Genomic DNA, 23,425 nt, shown 5'->3' with positions numbered 1-23,425 from the left:
AGAAACATAGTACAGTTAGTTAATTTACCCTCTTTATTTCTCATCTGTCTATGCAAGCCAGCGTCCGCATAAAATAATTCTTAAAATAAAATGTATCTCCCTAGTCAGATATTTTTAATTTTGCTGACATTTTTATATTTCATTTCATATCCCAGCCACAAGAAAATTTTTTTCTCCGAGACTCAAAAAGAGGACCCCCCCCCCCCCCCCACAAATCCACGAGAGAAGATATAGCGCCTTGCGGCAAGAAAAATAAGCTTTACAGATATTTTTTAATTTCTTAAAATATGAGCATATATACCCACAACGACATGTATAAAGCTGCCATTGACCTTCCCAAAACAACGTCGCATTCATCAGGCATTCAAATTCTCGCGATTTACACATACATGCTTTTACAAGGTCCAACAACTTTTAAATAATTACGTTAGTTGCTATCCTAATTTAATTTTGACCCCCCAAGATGCTGCTCTACTGTAATTGAATCATTCAATCCCTTACCTAAATTATGTGACTCTTGCGTGTTTCACAGCTGTGTAATTTACATCCTCTGCCCACTGGTTTCCATATCATCCCTGGACCCCCCCCACATGCTATAAATATTTATTTATTAATTAATATTCATATTAATCCATGGTGTTTGTTCGGAGCACCGCAAACAACCATTTTATACTTTTATACGTTCTGTCGTGTCCACACATATTACGACGCGCCTCACTGATTTTTCGGTAAATTTAAATAAGAAAGATATAAATTTAGGTCCCCACCATAAACTTTAACGTCAAATAACTTAATCTTTGTATTTTTTTTTTTTCAAACCAGAAGTAGTTCAATTCCTGTAGTTTTGCTTATCATTTCTTTGAATAGCATTTTACTAATTTGATATATTTGACCTGTATTGGGCAATCCCTTCGTTTACTCTAAGTTTTTGTCATGTTGTTTATTATTTGTTAAATTTAATAATAGGTGACTCAAAGTTTCTCGAATTTTGTACAAATTGCATGGCCTCGCTTATGGATGTATCAAAACGTATCAATCTTTATTTTCTTTTTTTGCTATTATTTCTTGCACTGGTCCTTATCAGTGTCATGACGATTATATTAATCCATTTGTCAATTTTAGTGCAGGGGTCAATTGAGAGGGAGAAAACCATTTTTTGATATTTAATTTAAATCCCACCTAAAATACGTGAGAAGAAAATAAAAGAATAAAGATCCCTGCACTTGCTTGTGAATAAGTGAGCGTGCCTATAGCTTGTGAATAAGGCACTTCCTCGAAAAAGAAAAGCATATCCTATGAATTGTATACTTTATACTACATCTAGTGATTAAACGCCACTCAATCAATTAATTCAGACAGATTTAAAAAAATTATTAAATTATTTTAAAGTATTTATATTTATTGCTTTTTAAACTAATTTGCTTCACTTATAAATTGATATATAATCTAATAATCTATTACCTATAGTCCTTAATAGAAGAGCTCGTTTAACTTTTATTTTTGTCTTAAATATAAGATCTCAATTCACCTTGTCTATCACATTTATCTATTTTTTCCTCAAAGTAACCGTTCTAATAATAGTAGTTCTAACCAGTACATTTAATTAGAAATGATATTTTAGGAAAAACAACACCTATTTATTACAAATAATTAATTTAATTAGTTTTCTTAATCGATTCAAATTAGTCAACTAGCTCTTATATTAAGGATCAGAGGTAGTACTTAATTATAATATATGTCACGTGATCGTTAGTTATTTGTAATAAATAAGTGTTATCTTTCATAAAATATCCTTACTAATCAAATGTATTGACTAGAATTATTATTATTATAAGGACTGCATTAAAAAAATGAATAAATATGAGAGATAAAGTGGATTAAAATCTTATATTTAGAATTAAAATAAAAGTCAAATGAACTCTTTTATTAAGGATCGGAAGTAGTAATTTAGTAACTTTCTTACTATCTCTAAATTAATTAACTAGATATAATATTAAAGAGCGGAATTAGTACTACCTCCAGTCCTAAATATAAAAGCCAGTTAACTAATTTGAGTAGATTAAGGAAATAAATTAAGTTAGTTGTTTGTAATAAATATATGTTATCTTTCCTAAAATATCCTTGCTAATCAAGTATATTGCCTAGAACTATTATTATTAAAAAGATTACATTGAAAAAAAAGTATAAATATGAAAGACAAAGGGAATTGGAGTCTTATAATTATGATTAAAATAAAAGTCAAATAAAATCTTATATTAAGGAGGTAGTATTTCTTATCGTTTTATAAATGCCAACTGCAATTCCGTTAAATTTAGTTTCTCTTTTTTTTTTAACTCCATGCCAATTCAAGAAGTAATTCTAAGATTCTGAATTGTGGAAGTGATTTTTTTTTTTGACCAGCAATTGTGGAAGTGATTTATAGTTGATAATAATAACCGAACAAAAATAAAATTCAAATACACTGTCCACCGTAATATTATTGGTTGAGGGCAGAATTCCTTGTAGGATATACTTTATATATACTACATCTTACGGAGACTAATTTCGTGAAAAGAAAACTCCTTACGAGTTTCGGAGATAGGATAGAGAGACAGAAGGAAAGAAAGTAATGAAGGGTGAAAAATCTCACTAATCCAAGAATGTTCTCTCGCTCTAACCATTAACCGTGTTTGTAATGTGTATGTAGTTTCTATTGCTTGACTTTCTCCTCCATTCTCCCTCCTCCTTTCCTTTCTCCCGGCGATGGCTCACCTCTTCCGAGACCTATCATTGGGCCACTCCAAGAGAGAGGCATCACCACCGACAATCACCGTCAGTAAATCAGCCATGGTCGCCGATGACCTTCCCTCGCCGCTGGGTCAGCTTGCCTCTAAGCTCACTGATGCCGAACTCAGGCTAACCGCTTTCGAGATCTTCGTCGCTGCTTGCCGCACTTCCTCCGGTAAGCCACTCAGCAACGGTTCTAACTCGTCCACTAACCATTCCGACTCTCCGAGCCACCACTCCACCAACTCCCCGAACTCCTCTGCCTTGCAGCGATCTCTAACTTCCACCGCCGCCAGCAAGGTCAAGAAGGCATTCGGCTTAAAATCACCTGGCTCGGGATCCAAGAAGAGCCCTGGCTCCGCCTCGAGTCCGGGCTCAGGTCAGCAGAAGTCTAAGCGACCATTGACGGTTGGGGAGCTCATGAGGAATCAGATGAGGGTTTCGGAGGCGATGGACTCGCGCGTTAGGAGAGCGCTACTCAGAATTTCTGCTGGACAGGTCTTTTTCAATTAATTCTATAGCAACTTCTTTGCCAATGCACTTCACACTTGTGCACCTATCCTCACAGATGCGCATTTTTGTGTGTATGCATGTAAGTTTATATGGAAGATGGCGTTTGATCTGGGTTTCTCGGTTGATTTTCTTCCCAATCTTCATTTAAATTAATTTTCCCATTTACTTTCGCTTACGAAAAAGGGCAATTACGTGGAGCTCAAGTTTCAGAATGGTCCTTCGGACATTTTAACTTATTCGATCTGCCATCGCGTTCTTCAAATTCTGTGAATTGAAGATTTTGACAACTCTTCCATTCGATAGAAATGATGATGCATATGACTGACTTTCGTTATTCTTATTGTTATACAAAGCTACATGACTTTTCTATACTCTCTTCAATTTTGAAATTATTTACATCTCGGCACTTGGATCGTAGTCTTTCCATGTGGACAATATTTGAGTTGTCATCATATATCAAATAATGATTATCAGGAAAAATTCTCAAATTATCCTGTCCAAGAACATGGCGAAATGTAAATACAATGAGGTTCTCATTTAAGCCCGTAAATTGTTTCATGTAGATAGATACACACTATTGCTTATGCTTTTAATTGCTTGCATGCATTTTTTTCTGAGAGGACGGGTATTTACATTGAAAACATAAAGCCAGAAAGAAATCAACTAAGTTAAAATAATCACGGCTAAGCTATTTGTTGATGTATTACAGGTTGGAAGAAGGATTGAATCTGTTGTAGTTCCACTAGAATTACTGCAGCAGCTTAAGCTCTCAGATTTTCCTGATCCACAAGAGCATGAGGAATGGCTGAAGAGAACGCTGAAGGTTCTAGAGGCTGGTCTACTTTTGCATCCTCATATGCCTCTAGATAAGTCAAATTCTTCTGCACATAGATTGCGACAGATTATTCATGGGGCTTTAGACAGGCCTATAGAGACTGGGAAGAATAATGAATCCATGCAGATTCTCCGCAGTGCTGTCATGTCTCTTGCATGTAGATCCTATGATGGGTCTTCCACTGATTCCTGCCACTGGGCAGATGGAATCCCTTTCAACCTTCGGCTTTATGAAATGCTCCTGCAGTCCTGCTTTGATGCTAACGATGAATCCTCACTTATTGACGAATTTGATGAGCTGATGGAACAAATCAAGAAGACCTGGGGGATTCTTGGATTGAACCAAACTCTTCATAATCTCTGCTTTACGTGGGTTTTATTCCACCAATTTGTTGCAACTGGACAGATGGACCTGGATCTACTGTCTGCTGCTGACGGTATGCTAGTAGAAGTTTCAAATGATGCAAAGACAACAAAGGATACAGAGTATTCCAAAATTTTGAGTTCTACATTAAGTTCTATATTGGGGTGGGCAGAGAAAAGGCTCCTTGCGTATCATGAAACTTTTGATCTTGGAAATGTTGAAACAATGCAGGGCATTGTTTCTTTAGGGGTGGCAGCTGCGAAGATTTTGGTTGAGGATATATCTAATGAGTATCGACGAAGGAGAAGAAATGAAGTCAATGTTGCCCGTGAAAGAATTGATACCTACATCAGGTCATCACTACGTACTGCTTTTGCTCAGGTAAGTTATCCTTATCTACAGTATTGGCTGCTTCCTCTAGTAGAAGGTGGTAGAATTGAGATAAATCTTTTCCTGGTCCAGCTGCTGTGGACATGGCAGTGTAGCCTTGTACGCTTCATGTGAGAGATTGAATATTATGTCTTAAGATAAATCTTTACCTTTCCTTTGTTTAATTTAACCTAAACGTGGATCAAGTTTCAGTTAGGACAATAGATTTTTCAAGATAAATCTCAAGAGATTTAATAGCTAAAATATTGTGATTCTCTGTACAGTCATGGCAATAGTTGTCTTGAATCACTATTCTGTCACTCTCTTTCTACAATTTACCAGACACATATTTGCTGAAATATGTTTTTTATGCTTGATAGATAATGGAGAAGGCAGACTCAAGCAGGAGAGCATCCAAAAATCAGCCAAATGCTCTTCCTCTCCTTGCGATTCTTGCCAAGGATGTCGGTAGCCTGGCAGTTAATGAGAAGCGAGTGTTCAGTCCAATACTTAAGAGGTGGCATCCTTTGTCAGCGGGTGTTGCTGTGGCCACTCTTCACGCATGCTATGGAAATGAATTGAAACAGTTCATCTCGGGCATAACAGAACTGACACCTGATGCAGTACAAGTTTTGAGAGCGGCAGATAAGTTGGAGAAAGACCTTGTACAAATAGCTGTAGAAGATTCAGTAGAGAGTGATGATGGTGGCAAAGCAATAATCCGTGAGATGCCTCCTTTTGAGGCTGAAGCTGCTATTGCCAATATGGTGAAAACATGGATTAAGACTAGACTAGACAGACTTAAAGAGTGGGTTGATAGGAATGTGCAACAAGAGGTTTGCATTCATCATCCTTTTGTATTTTGCTTCCTTTTGATGAATTTTCATCACCACTTATTACCAGGGCAAGGTCTTTATAGAATATAAATAAAGACATCATGATGTTATTGTTAAATATTTTTGTTTTACTGTCTTCTCTGTGGTAATGTAACGGGAGTAAACCAGCAATAAGATTTCAGTTCAGGCGCTTGGATTTACGTTGCATGAATTCTAGAGTTGGTTGCTAACTTGAAATCCTGCACGAACTGCAAGATTCTAAACCATAATCGCCTTTATTTAGTATATTATGTGAGTTTATGTATACTTCAATTGTTTACCTAATATCTTCAAAGTAATATAGTTTATTGTGATGATTAGGTCTGGAGTCCACAGACAAGTCAGGATGGTTATGCCCCTTCTGCTGTCGAAGTATTGCGAATCATAAATGAAACTTTGGATGCATACTTTCAGCTTCCAATACCAATGCATCCTGCATTGCTTCCTGAACTGATGAATGGCCTTGACAGATGCCTGCAATACTATGTTACCAAAGCAAAATCTGGCTGTGGTAAATCATGTTGAATTTGATAGTTGAGCTTTGATATTTAGTATACATAACAATTGGGTTTCTTTTTTGACCCCAAAAAAATAACTGGGTTAATTTTTCTTGATATATTCAGGATCACGAAATACGTATCTTCCAACAATGCCAGCATTGACCAGATGTTCTATTGGATCAAAATTTCAAGGCTTTGGGAAGAAGAAAGAAAAATCTCCTAATGTTCAGAAGAGAAACTCTCAGGTTGCAACCAATGGGGATGCCTCTTTTGGGGTACCACAACTTTGTGCTCGCATAAACACTTTGCAATGGATCCGGGGTGAATTTGATGTTCTGGAGAAAAGAATTATTACCCTTCTACGAAACTCTGAGTCTGCTGATGTGGAAGATTTTTCAAATGGATTGGCAAAGAAGTTTGAATTATCTCCAGCTGCATGTGTTGAAGGAATTCAACAACTTTGTGAGGCAGTGGCATACAGAATCATATTCCATGATCTAAGCCATGTTTTATGGGATGGTTTATACGTTGGAGATACATCATCTTCCAGGATTGAACCATTTCTGCAAGAACTTGAGCGAAACTTGATGATCATTTCTGATACAATCCATGAAAGAATTCGCACACGGATTCTTACTGATATAATGAGAGCTTCCTTTGAGGGATTCTTGCTGGTCTTGCTTGCTGGAGGACCCTCACGTGCATTTTCCCGGCAGGACTCTCAGATCATAGAGGATGATTTCAAATCCCTTAAGGATCTCTTCTGGGCAAATGGGGATGGCTTGCCTTCTGAATTAATAGATAAGTTTTCAACTACAGCAAGGTCTGTCCTCCCCCTCTTCCGAACTGATACAGATAGCCTCATTGAGCGGTTTAGAAGGGCAACCCTGGAGACGTTTGGCTCCTCTGCTAGATCTAGACTTCCTTTACCTCCAACTTCCGGACAGTGGAATCCATCTGAACCTAACACACTACTACGTGTTTTGTGCTATAGGAACGATGAATCAGCTTCTAAGTTTCTTAAAAAGGCATATAATCTACCTAAGAAACTGTAAGAATCTTGGGAACCTGTACGCAGAATGGAAACCAAGATATCATCGCTGGAAATGGCATTATGCTTATATTTCTGGTTCTGCTTGTATTTGGAGCAATATTGCTCAGCAGGTAACATTATCTGCATTGGCGAGCTAAGTTTACCACAGGGTGCAGCTGTCTTGTATAGTGTATTTTGTTCAAATTGGTGGTGGTTCTACTTCCATATCCAATGGGTCTGGAGAAGGGCAGCATGTGTGGTGGCCTTCAGTGTTCCTTGGGCAGAGGCTTTATTTGCGAAGATAGTTGAATATTCTTTCTGATTCGTTAATCATTTGAAGGTAGGATCATCTTAGTATTTCTGGACTCTGGTGCTTTCTTTCTCGGGTAGCCCTTTTCAACTTCTCTTCTGCGAGTTCTTTATATATGAAAAATTCTTTTGTTGAATTCCCTTGGAGTGGCTTGTCACATTTTTACTAGTAAGAAACAAAAGCAATGTATAGCATATGTTTATTGAAGTTGATGTCATTATTTATCATCATGTAAGTTGGGATCAATCTGTGTATGCGAATGCTTATGTTACACCTAACAAGTTGAACACATTCTAATGTTTGTATTTTTTTTTTTCCTGGTTGAGAATATGTATATATGATGCATCAGTGTATATTAGAAGCAGCAAAACGATGACAAACACTGAAATTAACCTTCTCATGCCATCAGTATTAGCATAATGTACATTGTGCCCTTACATTTTAACTTTTCTTGCGTAAGTTTTTAAAATATACATGGAGAAGTATACAGGGATCTATATCCCTTCAACTGAGGCTTCCCTAATGAAACCTCAATTGAGAAATAGTAGTCAATAGATTGTGATCTGACCTGATTTTATTGAGAGAATGAGTTACAAATTTTTTTTTTTTTTTTAAAAAGAAGTCTTTAATTACGGCTTTTTTTTGACATTGTTAGATCACAATTTAATATTATTTTCAGTTCTTAATATAAAAGTTAGATAATTAATTTGAGAATATTAAATAACTTAAGTTAATTATTTGTCACATTTAGAAATTATCCTTCTTGGTGAAAAAATTTCTTACAATTAATGTGTATATTTTGAAAAATATGAAAGACAAAGTTGACTCAGATTTTGTATTAAGAATAAAATTTACTCCCAACTAGCTTTATATCGAGTGAGGGAGTAGTTAATAACTTTGAATTGATAATTTAAGAGGAACAAAGCCAGCATCTAGTGCGTATGAGAAGGATAAAGCATAAAAAGAAGTATCCAGTGCAACGCAATAACTTCTAGCATGTTTGAACATCAGGATGTGCGCGTATTGATGATGATAATGCAAACATGGGCGGCGCCACAATGCAAACTTAAGCGATACCGGCGAAAAGGTTCTTGGGCGCGAAAAAGCACGTGGTGGCCACAATGTCCGAACTAGGAGATTTGACAATATTTTGCATATTTTAAAAAATCAAATTAAATGAGTTTTACAAGCAGGGCCAGATATACGGGGATTCTTCTTTATAAAAACAATAATAAAATAATCTCCACCCAGGATCATGTCTCGAACTACAAGTGAAATTTAACCTTGAATGAAGCTTAAGGCCTTGATCCAAGATACCCAACTATGGAACGTACCGGATTAGAATTGCCTGAAAATCGGAAGGTATGGAAGCTTAAGGTCTGTTCTGCTAAGAGTATATACTGAAAGGGCATGAGAAAACGTATGGGTGCATGATGTTTATTACGTTGTAAAGTGCAATCTCCTGTGCAGAATATGATGCAGCTTAGTTACTCGGGGTTCAGTTTTGGAAATTCTGAAGACTGAAGGCATTCCTTTATAATCTCCTTGATCCTTCTTTTCATTAGTTTATCTTTCACGCCAGCAAGCATGTTTTTGTAGAACATTTCCAACCTAATTAGCTTACTGCGATCTGCTTCCTCTAACATGCTCTCCCATTCCTTTGCAATGTCGAATACACCTGAGTTCTTCAATGACGCTGGGATATCACGCTCATCAAAAGGTTTTCCAAATATTGAACCATGAAGTATACTGGCATATCTCTCCATCACAGAAAGCCTTGTCTGAAGCAGCTTCAGTTCATTCAATGCTGAGGCTAATTTTTCATCCATTTCTGTGACCGCTTCAGCCTCTTTTTCTGTCATCTTATCTTGGTCTCCAGTACTCTTCTGGTCCTCTTGCTTGAAATCCTCTATCAGCGGAGGCCATAACACTAGTGTGGGAGTGTAAAAATCCACTGCCTTACCATTTCCGAGAACCCCACTCCTTCCCCTACCCCAAGACCAAATCTTATATCCCTCCTGTGCAACAACAACAGTATGCGCCGCCCCACAAGCAACTTGTATTGGTTCTGGAAACCGAGGCTGATGTGGTGTACATGAGATGAGAAGGGGAGAGAGTGCATCCCCAGAATCAGTTCCAGCAAAACTAGCATCAGGGCACAGACCAAGACCCTTCTCCATGCCCCATGACCACACATCCCCAGCTGATGAAATAACACTAGTATGAAACAAGCCACAGTCAACAGAAATTAGATGAACATGCTGTGGCAATTCTTTGACAGGCATAGGAAGCAGTTCGCTTTGCGTGGTTCCATGCCCAAGTTGCCCATTATCCCCAAGGCCAAACGTCCAGCACATGCTTGCTGATGTGTCACTGGGGCTTTTTTTGTGAGTGAGTAAAGCAGTGTGAAAGGCACCACAAGCTACCTCATAAATTGCCCAGGGGGACTCCTGGTCAAATGCTTTTACAACTTCTGGATGTGGCCTGCTCTCCCTATCCCCCAAGCCTAATTGACCATGGCTGTTATTACCCCAAGAGTAGCACACGAGGTCTTCACCTACGTATGATTCTCCTGCAGTAACTAGTGCCACAACATGCTCATTTCCACATGCAACCTTGACAACAGTATGGCCGTGAAAATCCCATACTGGTGTGGGAACGAAACTGCTCACAAGAGAGAACCCTCCTTCGTTGCTTTTCTGTGGGCAATTTCCCCACATCCATAGGGCCCCTAGGTTATCAATAGCCAGAGACATCATTCCCCCTGCTTTGACAGAACATATCTGAAAAAATAGGACGCACAAAAGCAACTTAATGGCTATCTCACATTTGGCTGTTTGTATATCAGCGAACAGAATGTATGCAGTTACGAAATACCTTTAGTGATGCCTTACTCTCTTCTTCTGGTGGATCTGTTGAAGAATCAGGAGGGTGCAACTCAAGGAACTTGTTTAATAGGCAGGGAATTAGAGACTTATCTCCGCTAGAGCCATAGGAGTCCTCTTCGTTGAGACCGAGTTGACCATCCATACAGTAGTCAAGGACATAGTTGAATAACACAAACCAACAAATATACAGAACAATAGAAGTAGAAACTAGTAATTTTTTGTATCCGACTTTCCCGAGGCAATACAATTATGTCAAGGATACAGATATTGTAACCCCAGCACCAGACTGATCCATCATCTGTCAACACACACAGCAGCAGAAATTAAACTGGAGGAATGTCCTTCAAATTTCAGTTTCATGAAGCAGCCTTAAGTTTGCCTTAGAGACATACTCAGTGTTATTATCAGACTGCAGTCTACTAGATATTGCATGTGTTTCATATCTCTTTTTTCCCCATCTCTATTCTGACATATAGAAGCGTGACATATACAAAATAAATTTACAAAATATTTACCCTAAAGGGGACCAATAAAGAATCTCTTGCAAGCAGGTAACAATTAAACATACATTGCACCGAAAGGCCGAATGTCGAGAAATTTTGGCCAACAATCCAACATGGTGAACTGTCATGCTTAAAAGTGAGCGTGCATGTATATTCAGAGGATCCTATATTCCGAGGATTTTACTTAGTATCATGCAGCAAAAGATGACGAACTTAGAAAATCGACCAAAACTTGGGAAGGGGCTGATGGGGCAGATGAAATACGGGCGATGGAAAATAAACCAACTGAAAATTCGGTTAGTAAACCACATCACACTTGTTTGTTTCCGGGAAAGATGAAGGACATTTGAAACTGAAATACATCTTTTTTTTCCCCAAAAAAAAAAAAAATTTGCTTACGGACTTCTTCCCATCTGGGATAATCATATTTGAAACAGGTTTGGCTCTAAACGTGGGAACCTCTTCCATCTTTCATCCACCTATAAACTCCTAGAAATAATAACCAAAATCTTCCCCTCTCCACTTATCTTCTTTTCCAACCTCGCATTTTTCTCGTTTTCCCACCACATCGAGTTCAACACCAACAAAATAATAAGCCACAGGAGAGGAGGAATAAAGAACAAATTCAAAGGTTAAAATTCTTACAACCTGCAAGAGCAAGACTATGATAGGCACCAGCGGCAATTCCCACAATTTTGATAGTGTCTCCTGATGAACTGGGGTTCTCAAACTTGACCTGAACAGGAAAAAACTCGTCCTCTTCTGAGCCTCGGCCAAGTCGCCCCAGTATTCCTCTTCCCCAAGAATATACACACCCATCCCCTACAGTCAGAAACATAAAAGTTCCCCAACATTCGTCAATGCAAGATGTCTCTAAAAGAAGTGTTAAAAATTACAGAATTAAAGATACGATTCCCTCCCGTAGCCATCATAATGGCAAAGCAAGAAACTTTCCAGTGGCGCCCAACTCAATGATCACAAAAGCTGGTTGGGCACCCCTAGATAAACATGGGCCGCCATTTTTATTTCAGCAAGAGATTCTGATTCTCCGGAACATATCTCACAGGACAATAAGGATCCGCCATATAATTGATAGCCCAAAACACTGTTTCGAAAAATTTGACAAGTCTTACCGGTTGAAGCAAGAGTATGTGCTTCGCCGGCAGCGACGGCGACTACTTTGCTAGATAAATTGCCGGAGTTAGGAAAATTCGCAGCGTCCTCCATTATCTCCTGCTACTCAATATTTATGTAGCAATGCCTGGCTTATGTTTGTGAATGCATAGAAGCTCTTTATATATTGAGCTTACAACAGCCGTCAAGTTGTAATGGCAGGCATAGTGGAGGAAAGAGACAAGATCGAGTTCATAAGAAAATAGACTTTATCCTTTTCCCCATCCCTATATAATAATATATATTCCTTCAGTTCCGCACCAAATAAAAATTTAAAAATAAAAAATCTACCCCTTAAATTTGATTGTTTGATTGTTGACTACATACGTGTTTAACTTTCTCGATTAGCGAATTAGGCAAGCCAATTGCTTCTTAAGCAGTGATTTGTATCCTTTCATTATCATATTACGATAAGCAAATCGCTTCTCTTTATTCAAGTTAGGGTAGTACCAAACCAAAATAACAATGATCGTCTATGCTGGGTTCAAAGAGAAGAGCGTCACGTATCTGTCTTTTGGTAATTTATACTTGTCGGCCTCCATCCTTATCCTTCTAACCCAAAGATTAAATGAAAATAAAAAAAGATGGGGGGAGGATTGTCTCATCCCCGGGTCTTATTCAAAAAAATTGATAGATTATAGTTGATGAAAACTTTATTTCTCGTGAGGCTTGATCGTCAAATACGACATTGGAAATTCGGGAATTGGTCGCCGGAAGTCGGATTACTCAAGCATATTAGGTTATATGCGGTGTTGAGTGGGGATTTAAGATAGTTCGCTAGAATTATGAAGGCGGGAATATGATTCGGATAAGGCATCGGATTAAAAATATATTCCTCCCACGGGTTCGTTACGTCGTGTGCTTACCATCGTACATCGTGCTTTCAACCGAAGCATTCTAGTCTGCATCAATCGAAAATAAGCTTGCAACCAAAATCCGTGGATCAAAATAACTAATTGCAAATCAACTAGAAACAATTTCTCGTCTTTCTTACAGTTTACATTGATCATGAATTTAAGAATGAGTTATCCTACAAATCTGCATTTTCACCATCTAACACAGGCATGAACAAAGCAATATACAGAATTAACCAGTGCAGGGACCTCCACTGGTCTCGGCCATATTGTTCTGACTAATGTAAGCAGAGAGATTTAGATACTGATCTTGATCATTCATGCCCCTCCATCTTGCCCTGCAAATCACACAACTAGCCGTTCTCCTTCCCCTGCTTCTCTTCCACTTCACCAAACACTCCTCATGAATTGGATTCCGACACGTTCCACAGGCGACGACCTTGTCATCCTTCCCCATTTCCTCCAGACAAATCGGACAAGTGGTCCCATCCTCCACCTCTATACGGGGTTCCTGTCTTCCACTGAAGAAAAGCTGGTGAAATCTCTCGCGAAGTGCGGCCCCGGCAAGGGAGTCCGGAGAGGTAGGGAGGTCGAGGAGGCGGCGGAGTTGGGAGGGGCGGATAGTTCGGCGGCGAAGGCAGAAGTGATCGAGGGGGAGGCCGAGAACCCGAATGAGGACGAAAAGAATGTGCTTGCAAGGGGTGGTGCGGTCGGGACAGGTGCAGGAGGGGAGGGAGGAGAGAGTGACGGTGTAGACATTGGCGGTGGCGCCCAATATGAAGAAGGAGGCATGGGAACGGTGGAGGAGGAGGAGAGGGTGGCGGAGAGCGCGGAGTATTCGATCGGAGAAGGGTTGGGAGGGGGAGAAGCGAGGATCGGGGGATACAGAATCCATGGACGATGAAGGCTGGAGAGAAGGTGAGAGATTAATGGTTATGTAAAAAGACAAGCGTTATGGATTCCTGGCGGAGAATTGAGGGGCACGTGAAGGATAGACGAAGAAGCAGGGAATCAATTCCGTAACCGAAACCGGTAACTTGCGCGCTTCTCACCTATTTGCATTTTGCAACGCTTCTCACACTTAACACAAATCGCAATGCTCATTTTAGTACCCACCAATGATCCTTTGCCTTCAGTTGACTAGATTGGCCTTAAAGGTAATTATATTTTCTGTTGCTTTAGCAGGATTAAAATGTGAAAATGAGAGAATCCTGTGAATGGACTGGAAATTAATTTAAAGGAGGGTCTGGTGAAATTACAAAATGCAAATTAATAAAAAGAGGTTTTTTGTGTGGGTTAAATATTTTTTGACACGCTGGATGGGGGTTCTCTGAGGGCGAAAGCGAACTTCCACTTCATTTATCTCTTCAATATCCTTTTCCTGCAGAGAAGGGGAGCCAAGTGTGGCACTCCAAAAATTTCATCTTTCTCCATTGTACGGCCCTCCCCTGGCTTTTGTACACCAAAGAGCCACTCGATGTTCCCTTCCTTCCAAAAAAATAGCCAACCGCGGGACCAGGTAATTTCCATCGCCCTTCTCTTCTTAAAACTATTTCCTCAACATGCTTTTGCCCAACTCCATGGTTGCTGGTAGATGAATTAAAGGGCTTTGGGCTTACTTGGTTTAGCAATCTACTGAGCCGACGATTCCTAGTTTCTTACCTTTTCTACGTAATTGAAAGAAATCGAATTGGTGGCAGTCGTTGATAAATGTTTCTAAGAAGCTGGAAATTGCTCCTTTTTCTTCCATTAGGCTCTCCTTTTTTATGAAACGGAGACTCCCAGCATGAATTAATATATTTTCTACTGATATACACTCACTTTATTTAGCTCTGTTTAATGCATTACACTTCCCGATTATCTCTGTTCTGACGTTTCCGAGAACTCTCTGAAAAGAGGACTTCCGAAAATTTTGTATATCGACTCACTTTCTTGACCCCATTGTAAAATTGAACATGTTTCTACTTTTATGATTTGATAAGATGTTGACTTTTGTTATGTGTTTTGTTTCGTTCTCAATATTTTCATTTGCCTGTCTGTGCACCCAGCAACAAAAGCAAGAAAGAGAGTGGTTAGGAGTAAGTTTCAAGCCAGAAAACTTCATTCCAGGTCTTGTCATCGGCTTCATTATTGGGTTGTTGTTTGATTTGTCAAAGCCCGGTAAAAATTACTCAACAAACAAAACCTTATCATCGGGCAAGATCCAACGGCAACTGTCAGTCCCAAGCAATGGTGATCAAGAGCTTAAAATGGTTTGTTACTTTGTTCTGTCACCGCTTTCTCATGTTGTGGGGTCTTTACATCGTTTTTTCCATTCCTTTCGTGCTTCTTCGGTAGATTAATTTTACCTCGTGTAAATAAGGCATTTTAGTTTGATGGTCATATGTACATAACTCAACTTGTGTCTATGCCGTCAAAGCCATTGAGAAGACAAGGTTGTGAGATGAGCACAACTTTATGACGCATTAATACAGTACAAAATGCTTTAATCATTTTACATGGGGCAGCTTTCATTGAACTTTTAGGGATCAATTACATGCACTGAAGCAAACGATACAGCATAAAATCCATGGCTGTAGCTGGAATGCCTATGAAATATGAAACATTTCCTAGTAATCGTGTTTCATTTATTTTTTGTTGCAGTTGATTGATCATTCAATTGCAAATGTAATAGAACCCCTATTTTTGTTTTGAAATTATGTTTGATGAGGTTAATTTGACCGTGAATGCATTAAATTTAATCTTATTGAAGCAAACTTCTTTTACCGGATCGCTGAGATATTTCTGGTTTCAACGTTTGAACTCTCTGCGCCAGGTTCTGGTAGTTAGACAAGACCTAAAGATGAAATCAGGAAAGATAGCATCCCAGTGTGCTCGTAAGATGCCTAACCATTCTTAAATTTGAGGATTTGCACTTCATCCTGATATTTCAAATTCAATCCTCTTTGTTATTATGTGCCGTATGAGCTTGATTATCCCCTCAGGCTTTGCCTTATCAGTTCATATCCTTTTTGTCTACATTTACTATTTTTACAGATGCTGCCACTGGAATGTATGCTGAACTAATGCACAGGTATTTTGAAGTGTATTTTTGAGCCTTGAGATTTCCCGGTTTTCATATGGAACTCGCCAACCCGGTCAATCCACTGACCTGCAACCCTTACACACTTTTGCCTTTAATACTCTGGAAACCAAATGCTTTTGCTTGTTGAATTTGAAAATTGAAACTGTAACAGTTGCTGATCTGCGTGGCCACTGTATGATTATTAATGTTTTCTGAAAATTTGGTGTCTTAGTTGGTGATAGTTCACTTTTTGTTATTCTTCGGGGAGCAAGGGGGAAGGAGGAAGGCAAGGGGAAAGTTCTTGTTGATATTTATAATGTCATAAGTTGGGCAGGTAGGTGGGGGCTTTGTGTGTGCATTCATTTATCAAACTTGTTATCTCAAACACGGAGATGTTGATCATTCAGCAAGGATTGTTATATCATACTCAAGAACATAGACATCACAATTTATTTTTTGAAGTGAATTTCATTTCAAGGTTCATATAAGCTGTTATATTCTCTTCTTTCACTTTTGCTGATGTGGTAAGCTCCACCAATGACTTCTTTTGCAGCCATCGATCCCTTTTGAGACAATGGGAGCAGTGTGGCCAACCCAAAATTGTTGTGACTTGCAGGAATCAACAAGAAATGTAAGCAGTCTTTTTATTGTCAATACTGTATTGTCGGTTTCCAGTCTAGTACATGGATTTATCCCCTCACTTTCCCTACAAAACAGGAATAAGCTGAAGGAAGCAGCTGAGAGTATTGGCCTTCCTACTTTTGTTGTTGCTGATGCTGGACGAACGCAGGTAACACTTTGCACTGTGGCATGATACTGGAATTTCTATTACCACAAAAACTACCTTGTTTGCAGATAGTAAGGAGTGAAACACCTCGTGAAATTTCATATAGTTTGTATTCTTAGGAAATGAAGGCGTTGAAGTTCAAGAATGAAGTTTCTGCTCTTTGCAGCCTTTGGTGCAAAAGCATAGAACGGTTGCAATGAATTGAGGCTTTGATGGGATACAAGGGCTAACTCGCAAATGCTTGATTTTTGTTTCTTGGTTTATTTACTCAGTTACTCTCACGTCATTTGGAGTGTGCTTAAAATCTGAGATTTTTGAGGATCAGATGATTGTTGTGTAGCATGAGAGAACCACCATATGTGTCTTGTACGTGATAAATAATGAGACACCAAAATCTGACGCGCATAGCACAAAAATTATTGTTTTATACATGCTGCTATGAATCAACGAGTTACTCACGTCAACTAAACTTCACATGTAACATGGGAGAGTGAGTTATCCTAGAATTTAGTTTTGCCTGGATGAGTTTGGATACTTTGTGATTGTTCTCTGCGAGTTCCAGGTTAAGGTCTGTTCTCCTGATGATTTTTGCTATTTCAGGTTATGGCAGGATCGAAGACCGTTCTTGCAGTTGGACCTGGTAAGCTTGTAATTTGATGCTTTTGTTTTGTTTTCAGAGAGAAACTGAATATGGGGTGTATTGGATCTGATACATGTGATTGTGAAATTGGAAAAGGTCCAAAAGCATATGTGGATTCGGTGACTGGGAAGTTGGCCCTGCTTTGACAACTTATGAGTTAATAATCACTTCAGCCTTCAAATTCATACTGCTCTGAGACCTTTCAAGCCATTTGCTGGTTAAGGTGGTTCGCTTCGCTGTCCCAAGGATTCAATTTTTCTTTCTGGTTCACTGTCTAACACAGAACAAACGCTCACCCAACTCTCTCTCTAGGATTTGATTATTTGTATGCCAATTTCTTTTTATGCCAATTTCTTTGAACTCTATTCACTTTTGTTTTTGTAGTTGTGTCAGTGGCCAAACTTATTAACTCCACACGCTGTTGGTGGACATTTTATTAATGACGCGCAGCAACAATGTCTTCTTTGGTCCCTCCTTTACTGCCATTTTCAGATGCTCGCCTCAAAAGAAAATGAGAAGATTAGTCCATTAAGGGGGGAAGAAAGGAAAGAAACATTATTATTAATTAATTAAAATTGTGGAACGCATCACTATTAATTATGAAACTTACATATAATTTTTTGTGACTTTACAATCGGGCTATTTAATATGGATATAATATTTAAAAAGTTTATAAAAACACTCAATCTTAAAGATCATTTTTAAAAATAAAAAAAAGCTGCTCATAAATTTATTAATATAGAAATATAAATATGCAGAAAAAAAAGTGTGAAGGATTTATTTATTTGAACAATGGAATAAAGGTGCGTGTGGATGAAAATTAAATTATAATTTTAAAAATAATTTTACAATATATAAAGTAAATATATAAAAGAATTTGTTTTGATTTATAAAAAATATTTTTAAAAAATATTTTTCTGAGAATATCTAAACATCCTCCTAAATAATAATCTCATGAGGTGGAAAACCTTCAAATGATCCGATTCTTATTACTTAAAAGTGAAAAATAATAATAAAAGCCTAAACCTTGGTAAAACCCTAGCTCCCTCTCTGGATTCTCTCCACACGGGCTCTCTCTGAAAAGGCTCTAATCCTCGGGGATTTTGGTGCTGGTGTTCAAATGGCCTCTCGTTGTAGATCTCTGTCGCAACCAGCATTCTCTCTCATACGATCTACGATTTCGAAACCATCAAGCAAGCCCAAGTCCTCAGCTTTTCTCAACCACACTCGTTCGTCTGCTACATTGCCGAGGCAAGAACATCTTCTTATTTCTGTGCTTTCCCATCATAAATTCCTTTTCGCCTTGTTGCCTTCCTTGCTGTGGTTTTAAAGAATTTCTGACTTCGAATTGCAGGGCGGTTCCTCATCTTGGTTGCGTGCAGTCCTTGCTTCCCCTCCACTCAGCAATCTCCTCAGCTCGCCTCACCTCTTGTCTTGGTATAGATTCAAGGAACTCCAGGTCGTTGACTCAGGGTATGCTCTGCAGTGCCAACCCCGGAGTTTGATATCTCGAATATTTTTTATTTGGTATTTGTAAGCAACTTTTACTCTATATAAGTGTTATACTTCTGTCTTTATTTTTAGTAAATTCTTTTATTTTCTCCTTCCTTGGTATTAAAAAGAGCTTATAGCAATTTAGAATTGTCTCGTGAGTTACTGTCTGTGGTCATTTCGCGTAGGAATTTTGTTATCGAATGTTCGTCATTCCTGTTACGTATAGAGATGCTTTAGATATTTGCGAACATTATCTAGTCATACATTTGCTTGCCACAAAAATTTTAGAGAAATAAAGATAAGGTGAAGAAAAAATAAAAACTTGAGCTAGTTGATACAAAGTCGACTACTTTAGTTGAAAAGTTTAAATCCCCCCCCCCCCTCTGTTCGAGGGGGTGAACCAGGAATTATACTTTAATCTTCTTATGTTTTTCCCATGTGTCAAAGTGTTTTCAAACTCACGCTGCCATCTTTTCAGCTGCGAAACGTTTTATCCATTTTAAGAGCTTTGTGTTTTCTGGTTGGCTATGATTGCATGTGGCCTCTTTCTGTTGATGATATAGGTTAAAAACGTTTTATCACTTCTTAGTAATCAAGATGCATATAATCAAAGTTGTTTGGTGGTTAATTCAAGAGTAGCATCTTGGGCTGCGTTATATAAAATCTGTGGAAATGGAGCTATTACTTGAATGACTCTTTGGTCATGTTTGTGGCATGAATTGTTTGTTATTTGTCAACGCTATAAATACTTTCAAACTTTAAATTCCTCTGCTTCTTCTTTGCCAAGATGTATTAGCTGTGTTCTTAACAACTAGGTCTTCTATATCCCTATTAAAAATACTACAAGAACTTAGGAATTGTATTGGAATGGATGCCTGGTGTGAAGATAATTTGTGGTATAACTATTATGTTGCATAGTTTTTAAAGTGTAAGAAAATCAAAGCATATTCTTACTTTTGTAGATTTAGTTATGTAGTTTTTTTTATCAAAACAGGAAAGTGCATCTACGTTGTCTTCTTTCTAATAGAAGGTTGCAGGTTTTGCTTACATTGTGGCCTGGCATCGGGAAGTATTGCATCACCCGTTCCTTTTTGCAATTTTTCCGCTTTAGAAATTGCAAGGACTTAGAGTCAGAGTCCATGTCTATTAGGTCCCTAATATTTTATTTTATGTTCTTCAGTTGTTTTAGTAATTTAAAATGTCTTACAATGCAAATGGTCAAAAGTCCCAAGTGTCAATGTCATTTTTTGTGAGCCATGCATTGGCAGGCCGTGATTTTTGCATGATTAGCCATCTATGCAGTCTGGATCATTTGCAGGGATGGCGTTACAATAAATGTTTGCAACTGCAATTCGAATGAGAAACTGTGTTTTGTGACCAGTTTTATTAGCTTAATGCTTTGATGTTATGAGGGATACAACTTAATCTTGCATTTGCTTGCTATTTTTTAACTTTGGATTCATGATGATACATTTTATGGTAGTCATTCTTAAAATTGCAAGTCTTTATGTTTATGTTTGAAGAGATGCTACGAGTTTCACTTGAGAATCATGCTGGTTGATTGAGCGGAAACTATATCACTTGCCTTGTTTAGGTTATTCTATTGTACAAGGATATTTTGCTTGTGTAAACAGATGCTTAAATAGTGTTTTTACCCCCCTATTTTCCACAGAAATGGGCCTCAGCACACCTCGATAAGAGTTTTAGAAGACCAATGATTGATGAGCTATAGTCATCAGTCCCGCTGCTGGGATGCTTTTTGCAGTGAACTGTTTAATTTTTGTTGAACATTTCAGTACAACGGGTGCATAGTTGGAAGAATCCTTCCATATTCCTGTAACTATGGCCGTGGATCCCTGAAAATTCTTATTCAATCCAGGTTCAATTGTTTTTAAGAGATTGACTTCAGCTGATCAGTAACAAATAAAGAATGCGTTCATGCACTTGACCATTGTTTTAAGCACCCTGTTCGGGAATACCCTAGCGGGAAAATCAGCACATATCCTCTGTTTGTTTCCATCTCATGGATAAGTGAGTTGTATTTGTTTTCGGCTTGCGCTGGTAGGTTAGGCAAAGGTAATATTTTAGTCACTGTGCGAAGTATGGAGTAGATATCATTTGCATAGAAAATCTTTCTAGGGTTATATGTGGTGCACGTGGGAAGGTGGATCCGGAAGAGAGTGGTGACCATGTCTCCGATTTTTTGTTCATGAACAGCCTTGATGGCAGACTTTGTGTCTCTCTCATCACAATACATCAGCATGTGGGACTCTGGATTAGATGCCGAGGGCCATGTGTTGGCGCTCTGTTTGACAGTAAGTACCGTGAGCTTTCATAAAAAAGGTGAAGTATGATCTAAAGTAACCCGGCCCTGGCATTGCAGTCGCTTCCCCCCCCCCCCCCCCCAAACCATGAAAAGGTTTCAATGGAACTTTGTATGCTTTAAATAACGGGCTGCTTCATCGGGAGGGAGGTTTCCTTGTAGCCCTGGCTGTGAGAGGCAAATACAGACATTTCGCCAACGTGGGGCTGAAAGAAAAAAACAATTGCAACTTCGTGAATCAAGTTAAGCCTAATTATGATTATACAAGTACTTATAAGCATATTATTTTGCGTAACTCTAGACATAACTCATCTTGTATTCTCTAATTCACGATTCAAAAGTTGTTTCTTTATAGGATGCGTTTGTTCTTTTCTTGGAAGTGTTTTCACGTTTTGTAATAAAGATGGAAGCAGCGGCAGCTAGGCAACATTTTCTTTCCACGTTGATGTTAAGCGGCGCGTCCATCTGAAATTCCAAAGATAGTTTGATTTCTTTTGTTCCCCAAGTAAAAAGTAATGCCACAACACATGTTGCAGTTCTTCAGCTTTGATTTGCATTGAAGCTTTAGGTTTGAGGGGTGCGTTATGTGCTCGCAGTTAAGAAAAATGGCGCAGGTAAATTATCCTATGTTTGACCTTCGTGTTATAACGCATCAGAAGTCAACGTCAGCGATCACTAACCTTTTCCCTCTCGTTCTGTGATACTACCAGTCACCGCATCATGAAACCATGTAAGAGTTTTCATGTGACCACCGCAATCTTGGCTTACCGCCCTGCCCCTACTCTGTTTCTCCCTACTTCTAGCTATTTTATTTAATGCTCTAATTTCCACTTTATTCCATCACCTATCCTCTTTAGTTTTTATAATACTCGTGCATCCTTTAATTAATGGGGAGACGTGTTATCTTCAGCTAAAAGAAATCGAACAGAAGCGTCCGACTCAGTGACTTCACGTATAATTCTGTCATGATAATACAAATAACTTGGGAAGACAGACGCCACCTGCTGTGTATATTATTAAATTAATAGTCCTAAGGATCTGCGTTGCTGCCTCGGGCCATACTTGCAATATTGTATTACAGTACAGATATTATAATATATATTCGTTCTGTTTGAAATTTATCTCCATCTTCTTCTTATTTAAATTTAATTTAATGCCAGAAAATAAAAATCTCAATATTGACTCACATGCCTGGGGTGGTGGGAAACTGAAAGCTTTCAATTTTCCGCTGCAACCTCACATGTTCCGTTAAGTTCATTCGGGACGCTTCAATGATTCTTTCACGTGCTTTCAGATCAATTCTCAGTACTTAACGGAGAAAACATAAATATAAACCCCCACCCAAAAAGGAAAAAAAGAAAGAAACTCGATCACTCTGAAACAGTGAACCAGAAGCAACAGAAGAGTTCGTAAATTAATCAGTAGTATTTCTTTCGTAATCGTAAACGTGGACTAACGTATATGTACTCCGAAACAGTGAAGAAATTAATGAAAGAGAAGGATTAGAAAAAGGATATATAGCATATCACAGCCTCGGGGATACAGAAGTGAAGAGACAATTATGCATGATGCTTAAAATGTGTTTAAGGAGATTCACTTTTCCTTTTTCTACCAACATTCTCTGTTACCCTATTTCCCTAATTAACCCAGCCAGTCCCTACATGCTTACTCTAACTCATCCACATTTTGATTATTCCGTTTTGGGATCTATGCCTGAGAAAAAGAAACTCCACAGATATGGAGGCACAAAAGGGCGAGTTCAACAATTAAAAAAAAATGGCGTTTAATTGCCGTCCAAGTTAACCATTAATCATTAGATAACAAATCGCACGTCTTATTATCAGAGATTATGACGCCAATTAAATACAGGACGTTAAGCTGTTTATGTATTATGAGTAATCATGTATATTGTAACCTAAGAGATGAAGTGTGATGATTTTGGCCAAGGTTTTGGATAAGGTTCTTATATATTGTACAGATCGCCACTTGAACAAACGGCCGCGCTGGTGCCATGCAAATTAAAGGAGAAGAAAGAGAACAAATTTGAAACATTCATGATTCGTGTGAAAAATAAACTGAATTAGAAAATTTTGAATTTGGATGGAGGGTTATGCCAATTTTGGCCTAAATAACGA

At 38.4% G+C, this 23,425-nt stretch overlaps 5 protein-coding genes across 10 annotated transcripts; 3 read left to right on the top strand and 2 right to left on the bottom strand.

Annotated features, from left to right (window-relative positions):
* The first annotated feature begins 2,595 nt into the window (after positions 1 to 2,595).
* Positions 2,596 to 7,917, top strand: LOC114757306 (protein unc-13 homolog). Its single transcript, XM_028946310.1, has 5 exons — positions 2,596 to 3,264; positions 3,989 to 4,858; positions 5,227 to 5,682; positions 6,043 to 6,232; positions 6,345 to 7,917. Exons 1-5 carry the CDS (start codon positions 2,743 to 2,745, stop codon positions 7,274 to 7,276), a joined length of 2,970 nt encoding a protein of 989 aa, XP_028802143.1. The 5' UTR covers positions 2,596 to 2,742; the 3' UTR covers positions 7,277 to 7,917.
* Positions 7,918 to 8,702: 785 nt separating this feature from the next.
* Positions 8,703 to 12,278, bottom strand: LOC114757293 (ultraviolet-B receptor UVR8). Its single transcript, XM_028946293.1, has 5 exons — positions 12,089 to 12,278; positions 11,604 to 11,777; positions 10,715 to 10,750; positions 10,442 to 10,590; positions 8,703 to 10,347 (listed from the first exon to the last, which is right to left on the bottom strand). Exons 1-5 carry the CDS (start codon positions 12,180 to 12,182, stop codon positions 9,052 to 9,054), a joined length of 1,749 nt encoding a protein of 582 aa, XP_028802126.1. The 5' UTR covers positions 12,183 to 12,278; the 3' UTR covers positions 8,703 to 9,051.
* An 818-nt stretch (positions 12,279 to 13,096) lies between these two features.
* On the bottom strand, positions 13,097 to 13,934 carry LOC114757324 (mitogen-activated protein kinase kinase kinase 1-like; the record flags this gene model as incomplete). Its single annotated transcript, XM_028946330.1, has 1 exon — positions 13,097 to 13,934. A coding segment is annotated over one exon (720 nt), but the record flags the coding sequence as incomplete, so codon positions are not given.
* Positions 13,935 to 14,356: 422 nt separating this feature from the next.
* LOC114757295 (peptidyl-tRNA hydrolase 2, mitochondrial) lies at positions 14,357 to 17,808 on the top strand. Its single transcript, XM_028946296.1, has 8 exons — positions 14,357 to 14,501; positions 15,031 to 15,234; positions 15,798 to 15,858; positions 16,019 to 16,055; positions 16,600 to 16,677; positions 16,764 to 16,836; positions 17,434 to 17,473; positions 17,570 to 17,808. The coding sequence occupies exons 1-8, from the start codon at positions 14,460 to 14,462 to the stop codon at positions 17,617 to 17,619; spliced, it is 585 nt and encodes a 194-aa protein (XP_028802129.1). The 5' UTR covers positions 14,357 to 14,459; the 3' UTR covers positions 17,620 to 17,808.
* Positions 17,809 to 18,396: 588 nt separating this feature from the next.
* On the top strand, positions 18,397 to 21,969 carry LOC114757296 (uncharacterized). Of its 6 annotated transcripts, none has more exons than XM_028946297.1 (3): positions 18,397 to 18,724; positions 18,828 to 18,946; positions 19,962 to 20,633. In XM_028946297.1, the coding sequence occupies exons 1-3, from the start codon at positions 18,594 to 18,596 to the stop codon at positions 20,093 to 20,095; spliced, it is 384 nt and encodes a 127-aa protein (XP_028802130.1). In that variant the 5' UTR covers positions 18,397 to 18,593; the 3' UTR covers positions 20,096 to 20,633. The 6 variants fall into 6 exon arrangements, with proteins under 6 accessions (XP_028802130.1, XP_028802132.1, XP_028802131.1 ...); XM_028946299.1 differs by lacking the exon at positions 19,962 to 20,633 and adding an exon at positions 21,646 to 21,969 and having other exon boundaries at positions 18,401 to 18,724; XM_028946298.1 differs by having other exon boundaries at positions 18,401 to 18,724; positions 20,005 to 20,633.
* The last annotated feature ends 1,456 nt before the right edge of the window (positions 21,970 to 23,425 follow it).

The sequence above is a fragment of the Neltuma alba genome, unplaced genomic scaffold (genome assembly GCF_004799145.2).
Source record: "Neltuma alba isolate B1F8T4 unplaced genomic scaffold, ASM479914v2 tig00010592_pilon, whole genome shotgun sequence".
Classification (NCBI taxonomy): Eukaryota; Viridiplantae; Streptophyta; class Magnoliopsida; order Fabales; family Fabaceae; genus Neltuma; species Neltuma alba.
This window is presented reverse-complemented; position numbering and strand designations above follow the sequence as displayed.

What these genes read in the sequence shown, in the direction of transcription:
- LOC114757296 (XM_028946297.1), top strand. Translation starts at nt 18,594, where the DNA reads ATGGCCTCTCGTTGTAGATCTCTGTCGCAACCAGCATTCTCTCTCATA. An exon ending in TCGTCTGCTACATTGCCGAG is followed by an intron (nt 18,725 to 18,827) that starts GCAAGAACATCT and finishes TTCGAATTGCAG; the next exon opens with GGCGGTTCCTCATCTTGGTT. An exon ending in CTCCAGGTCGTTGACTCAGG is followed by an intron (nt 18,947 to 19,961) that starts GTATGCTCTGCA and finishes TTATCAAAACAG; the next exon opens with GAAAGTGCATCTACGTTGTC.
- LOC114757293 (XM_028946293.1), bottom strand. Translation starts at nt 12,182, where the DNA reads ATGGAGGACGCTGCGAATTTTCCTAACTCCGGCAATTTATCTAGCAAA. An exon ending in ACATACTCTTGCTTCAACCG is followed by an intron (nt 11,778 to 12,088) that starts GTAAGACTTGTC and finishes TTCTGACTGTAG; the next exon opens with GGGATGGGTGTGTATATTCT. An exon ending in AGAGTAAGGCATCACTAAAG is followed by an intron (nt 10,348 to 10,441) that starts GTATTTCGTAAC and finishes CTATTTTTTCAG; the next exon opens with ATATGTTCTGTCAAAGCAGG.
- LOC114757306 (XM_028946310.1), top strand. Translation starts at nt 2,743, where the DNA reads ATGGCTCACCTCTTCCGAGACCTATCATTGGGCCACTCCAAGAGAGAG. An exon ending in TCAGAATTTCTGCTGGACAG is followed by an intron (nt 3,265 to 3,988) that starts GTCTTTTTCAAT and finishes GATGTATTACAG; the next exon opens with GTTGGAAGAAGGATTGAATC. An exon ending in TACGTACTGCTTTTGCTCAG is followed by an intron (nt 4,859 to 5,226) that starts GTAAGTTATCCT and finishes TATGCTTGATAG; the next exon opens with ATAATGGAGAAGGCAGACTC.
- LOC114757295 (XM_028946296.1), top strand. Translation starts at nt 14,460, where the DNA reads ATGTTCCCTTCCTTCCAAAAAAATAGCCAACCGCGGGACCAG. An exon ending in GTGATCAAGAGCTTAAAATG is followed by an intron (nt 15,235 to 15,797) that starts GTTTGTTACTTT and finishes TCTCTGCGCCAG; the next exon opens with GTTCTGGTAGTTAGACAAGA. An exon ending in GATAGCATCCCAGTGTGCTC is followed by an intron (nt 15,859 to 16,018) that starts GTAAGATGCCTA and finishes CTATTTTTACAG; the next exon opens with ATGCTGCCACTGGAATGTAT.